Genomic DNA, 6,000 nt, shown 5'->3' with positions numbered 1-6,000 from the left:
ATCAACTCTGTTATATCACACTCTCCTGAATACTTAATACAGTGCTCTGCACACAGTAAGCACTCAATAAATACCATTGACTGATTGATGTAAAAAGTATATTTTTTCTTCTTTGAAGCAAGGGCGATTCTTCAGTTTCCAGTCCAAAGGGAGAAGGAAATATGGAGAGAAAAATCTGGATTTATTTCCACCCATTTGGAACACATCCAAATACACACATCTAAACACATCCAATCTAAACACATCCAACATCCTCCCTCTGGCCTGGAAGTACCTTGCCCTTCATATCTGACAGACGGCCACTCTCCCCATCGTCTAAGCCCTAGTAAAATCGTATCTCCTCCAACAGGCTTTCCCTGAATAAGCCCTCCATTCCCTTACCGGCCCTCTGAGTTGTCTGTGAAGTTGGGTCTAAATCCCTTAAACACTTTGATATACACCCCACTTCCAGCCCCACAGCACAGGTGCACATATCCAGATCTAATTTATTTTTAATGTGTCTGTCTCCCTCTCTAGCCTGTAGGCCTCTTGTGCATGGGGACCATGTCTGCCAACTCTATTGTAATGTACTCTCCCAAAAGCTTAGTACAGTCTTCTACACACAATAAGTGGTCAATAAATACCCAGTTTCTCAGGCAGACCAGAACTTTGGTTGCTTGCCTGTCACTTGAGCTCGCTGTGGGAAGGGAACGTGTCTACCCAAACAGCTAACTGGAATTCTGCTTTGGTTGGTTCATCTTTGTTTATTTGACAAATTAAGGATCAAAATGCAAAATTCCATTTTATACATTTCAAAGTGATAACCAAATACGTGCTTATTGTTATCAACAAGGAGAAAAGGAAAACAATTGCAAAACATTTTAGTCATTCCATGAAAACACATTACCAAGAACATGAACGCACCATGAGAATATAGAACTAAACATTGTGCTTGGAGTATTTCGGATCATTTTTCAAACTGCAGCAAATATTCAGCCAATTTTGCCATTTGATCTGTTCAGTAGAAAGTCACAAAATGAACTGCATTCTGATTTGTTGTTTGTAGGAGAAAGGAAGAAAATCAAATCCCAAGTCCAATTTCTCTGAACGATATTTAGGCTCTTTCAAATGAAGCTCTTCAAAACGTTTGTCATTTCAGAAAATAAATTTAATCAAGGTGGGAACCAATCCCAAATTTGGGCTAAATTTCCCATTGAATCTGAGTTTCTAAGTGAATTGGGTCACTCTTCTGGTTATTCTCTCACATTGCTCCATCTCTTTGGCTTTTCTCTTGCTGCAGAAGCAGGAGTATCAAGTTTGCAGGAGTTAGTTGGAACTTTCAATCTGCCAACAAACTGTGCTCTCAGAAAATTTCCTGAACCATTTCTACACTTTAGTGGGTGGAGATCTGGAGATAAGTCTCAGATAGCCATCCACTTGGCCACCTTTTAGCATCTGACCCCAACCCCTCCTAAAAGACTGAGCCCACCTCAAGTTGATTTTGACACTGTCATCTAAAGCCTTGGGCTTTATTCCCAGAACCACACTGGTCATACCCAAAATAGACTAGAAAAATACACAACCTGTGCATTTCCTTTGTCATTTATTTACTCAGAATGCTTTTTCAGGTCAAGAAACAGCCAGGGAAAACATCCAGAGCCTTGAAGTATCATTGACAGGCTGACGATCAATACTGCACAACCTCTGGAATGTTCACTCAATAGTACAATTTTAGTTCCTTTCATAAAAACGCTTAGGGAACTTCTACTTTCCCACCACAGAAGAAATGCATTAACAAGCTCATGTGTATATAGCTGGCCAGCACGAGAGACAAACCACATTTTAGATAGGCCTTCCAACTCTTGCAATATATTGCTTACCAAACACTATGCTGAGTCTATGTACCTTCTCAATTGAATTGATTCTATGAGTTGATATGGAACAAACCCTGGTCATAAACACCACCAAATATTTACATTAGCTGGACTTAATTGATTCTTTAAAAAAGCAGAATTATTCTATAAGGTCTAGGTTGTAAATAACATAGGATTATACATTTCAGCTTGGTCTGCTGACATCACGTTTGTTTCTGCATTTTTTTTGACCTCAGAACGATGACTGTGAGAGAGAATGAAATGAGTCAAAAGATCTTTTTTTTCTTACTTAACCTGATAAGAGAGTTGGTATTTCTGGAAGAAATGTAGGTTATTTATCAAATGATTACTGGAAAGATAAAATTAAAGTTAAATATTTTCAACTACACAAAGTCTAAAATAGTAGCTTGCCTACAGTACATCATACCAAGATAACACATAATAGATTAAAAGCAGCAAATCAAATGATCCTTCATTTAAAAATTTAAAGTTTCTGACATCATCTTCCACCATTCCATCAATTCTTCCTTTTCCTCTTCCTTTCTTTCAGAAAAGGACTCCAATTCAAAATCGACCTGGAGTAGGAAACCAAGCAAAATGATGGCTGTAAACTCCAAACGAAGAAATCTCACAAGCAAAACACTCTTCAGAAGAAGCCCCTCTAAAGTGACAGTTCACATCCTCAGTAATGTGTTTTCTTGGTCTCAGAGGTCCAAGATATTTCCAGTTATGGCACCTTTAACTGGTTTTATTTAAGTCTGGTTCTTTGTCATCTTTTACTGTTGGCCCTTAGCCACTACTAGCACGCTAGAACCGGAACACTACTGTGGTGGAAGGGCCTAAATTTACGAGGGGCAAATTTGAAGGGAGGATCAGGGACTAGAAAGAGTCACTGTGTAGAAATGCTGTCCTAATGAGAGGGCCCTAGCTCAAGAGGAACTGCCGGTGTGACCTTAAACAGATACTGGTAGTGGTTGATGATGAGGACGGTGGTGTTCTTCAACAGCAGTTGCCTGACTGGGCTCAGATCTTGTAGGGAGCAGGGGGTACATCCCAATCCTTTCACAAAAATGCTTAGGAAACTTCTACTTCTAGAGAAGCAGCATGGCTCAGTGGAAAGAGCACGGGCTTTGGAGTCAGGTCATGGGTTTGAATCCCGGATCCGCCACATGTCTGCTGTGTGACATTGGGCAAATCACTTAACTTCTCTGAGCCTCCGGTACCTGATCTGTAAAATGGGGATTAAGACTGTGAGCCCCATGTGGGACAACCTGATCACCTTGTATCTCCGCCAGCGCTTAGAACAGTGCTTTACACATAGTAAGCGCTTAAAAAATGCCATTATTATTATTATATACTTTCTCACCATAGAAGAAATGCATTAACAAGCTCATGTTTCTATAGCTGGCCAGCACGAGAGACAAACGACAATTTAGATAGGCCTTCTAACTCTTGCAATATATTGGAAGACTATATATTGGAACCCATATTGCATATAATATATGGACAGAGAAATCTCAAGACTGTCCCAGAAACTCTGATCACTGCACACCCAAGGCTTTAGGTTTCCTGAAAAACTGTCAGTCTCTTTGGGCTTGCATACCTCATGGGAACTCCATGGGCAGAGTTCCATTACCCCTCGACTTCAATTCACACCACCCTTCTCCATCCCTTATTTCCCACCCTGCTCACCCTGCAGGACTGGGACCTGAGACCCTGAGGGTTTGGGGGCAACCCCTGGATTCCCACTCAGTGCCAGGTGAACTTTAGTGTCCTTCCTGGGTCTTGCCCAGTTGCGTGACCTAGTGGATAGAGCTGGATAGGCTTGGGAGTCAGAAGGGTCTGGGTTCTAATCCCACCTCCACCACTTGTCTGCTGTGTGAACTTGGGCAAGTCACTTAACTTCCCTGAGCTTCAGTTACCCCTTCTGTTAAAAAGGGGATTAAAACTGTGAGCCTCATTTGCAACAAGGACTGTGTCCAACCAGATTTGCTTGTATCTACTCTAGCTCTTATACAGTGCCGGACACATGGTAAGTGCTCAACAAATACCACTATTATTATTATCATTATTATTATTATTATTAATGTTCCCAGGAAGAGGCACGGTTATTCAGAAATAAGGCCACACTAAGCTGCCTCCATTCCATACCAACTCTTGCTAGGGCAGCCAAGGACCAAAGTGCTAGTGCTGTGTTCTGCTCAAAAAAGCAGTACTGCTGAAAAATGAAACCATCCCCTGGATTATTGTCGATGATGATGATGGTATTTGTTAAGTAGTTACTATGTGTCAAGTTTTGTTCTTAGCTCTGGGGTAATAGATACAAGTTCATCAGGTTGGACACAGTCCCTGTCCAACATGGGGCTCACAGTCTTAATTCCCATTTTACAGATGAGGTAACGGAGGCACAGAGAAGATAACTGATTAGCTCAAGGTCACACAGCAGACAAGTGGTGGATCCAGGATTAGAACCCAGGTCCTTTTGAAGCCCTCTGACTCCCAGGCCTGAGCTCTAACCACTAGGCTGTATGCTTTTCTTCGAACCTTTTCTTCTGGATAGACTAATCCGTTTTATGTCTGGAGCCCCCATCCTTCAGCACACGAGAATTATATCTCCCTCCTGGGCAATATTTATGGATAAACTCGAGTCAGTGCGCACATTTATAGATGAGGTGGTGATATTTTTAAATTCAAGCTACCGGGGTAGCAAAGGCTAAGTGTGAAAGCATCAAACCTGCTTCACACTTAGGGAGGAAATGCCAACAAGAATGTGGACTTGCTGGTTTTCTGGTTTAGTAAGCAATCAATCAATCAATAATATTTACTGAGTGCCTACTGAGTGTAGCGCCCTGAACTAAGCACTTGGGAGGGGTCTAGAGTCATGTGGGGAAAAATGACAGTTCTCACAGGCAAGATTTCAGTTTGAATTACACACAGGAAAGGGAAAGCTACCAAAAAAAACCCCAACTCGTCCTCTAATTTAAAAAAAAAAAACATAAAGAAAAGGATGTTACATTCCTCTTTGAGGAAAGTTCAGTCGGTCAGTGATTACTTACCTCAACAGCAGGGCTATAGGGGACAGCCACTTTTTTGGTTATTGCCAAATAGCCTGGAGCTGAGGCTGTGAGTTTGTAATTCCCAGGTACAAGCAGTCGCCAGTAATCACCATCCTTTGCTGTAGGAAAAGCATAACATCACATCACATGGCACTGATGTGACTCAACTAATTATGTGAGCCCTGGTACTCTCCAGCTTAAAACTCTTTCATTTCCTGTCTGTTCATAAAGTAGATTTTTAGCGCTTTGATAACTTTTTGCTGAAGAGGTTGTGAAAATATCTATCCTGGATCTTCTCCCATAGAGCTCCTTTGGAGACACAAGCATAAAGCTAGCTGAGAAGGCTAGAAGGGAAGACAAAAAAAAATGTGGTTGCCCCTTGTGCCAAGAATATCAGATCCCCCAGGCAACAATGGTGGGGTCCCAAAAGTTCAGATAAATTTCTCTCTATAACACAGATGCCACAGTTTAACCCAGATGGTCTGTGGGATTGGCAAGTCCCGCAGGTTGTCTGGGGATAGTGAGGAGGACCAGAGCTCAGACCTTTCGGTATGAAAGGTGACAAGGTGATAGTAGAGTTCTGATGGTGGAATGAGAAGAAATCTGGAAAGCTTTGTCCTAAGGCCTTGTCAGTTTTGCTTGTAAAATGATTACTTTTGCTGAAATGGAATAAACTAGATAGAATGGGTTCAGAGTTCACTGGAAAAGACTGTTCCCATGAGTATTTTGGAGAGATGGGAGTGGAGGGAGAGGAGATGGGGACACTCTTTGGGCATTCTATTGCAGTCTGTTCTTAATTACACATCAGCTGTTTCTTCAATTGGTAACAATCGGTCTCTTAACTTCTTCTCCTTATTTTTGGTCCTCCCCTAGCCTTCTGGACATTTCCCTGCTCAAAATCCTTTCACTGAAGGAAGAAGAGAGAAAGAAAGCAAAACCCAGATCAGGCCACTTGACTGTTAGTTAATGATGACGAAGAGTGAGCACAGACATGGATTTCCTGTAGTCACAGCCACACAATGGACAAAGAAACCGGCATCATTGGCAGCATCAACACTTAGGAGAGAGCATCACCTACTGTCCTATTTTCT

General features: G+C 41.8%; 1 protein-coding gene across 1 annotated transcript in view; it reads right to left on the bottom strand.

Moving 5' to 3' along the window:
- Positions 1-727: 727 nt before the first annotated feature.
- Positions 728-6,000, bottom strand: part of CPE (carboxypeptidase E) — a 109,583-nt gene continuing 104,310 nt past the window's right edge. Inside the window, exons 12-13 of the mRNA XM_038755057.1 lie at positions 4,910-5,028; positions 728-2,428 (exon numbers count right to left, since the gene is read on the bottom strand). Of these exons, the coding sequence (XP_038610985.1) occupies positions 2,330-2,428; positions 4,910-5,028 (218 nt within the window). The 3' untranslated portion in view covers positions 728-2,329. The remainder of the gene's footprint in view (positions 2,429-4,909; positions 5,029-6,000) is intronic.

The sequence above is a fragment of the Tachyglossus aculeatus genome, chromosome 12 (genome assembly GCF_015852505.1).
Source record: "Tachyglossus aculeatus isolate mTacAcu1 chromosome 12, mTacAcu1.pri, whole genome shotgun sequence".
Taxonomy (NCBI): domain Eukaryota; kingdom Metazoa; phylum Chordata; class Mammalia; order Monotremata; family Tachyglossidae; genus Tachyglossus; species Tachyglossus aculeatus.
The sequence above is the reverse complement of the archived record's forward strand: the minus strand, read 5'-3'. Positions and strand labels throughout refer to the sequence as shown.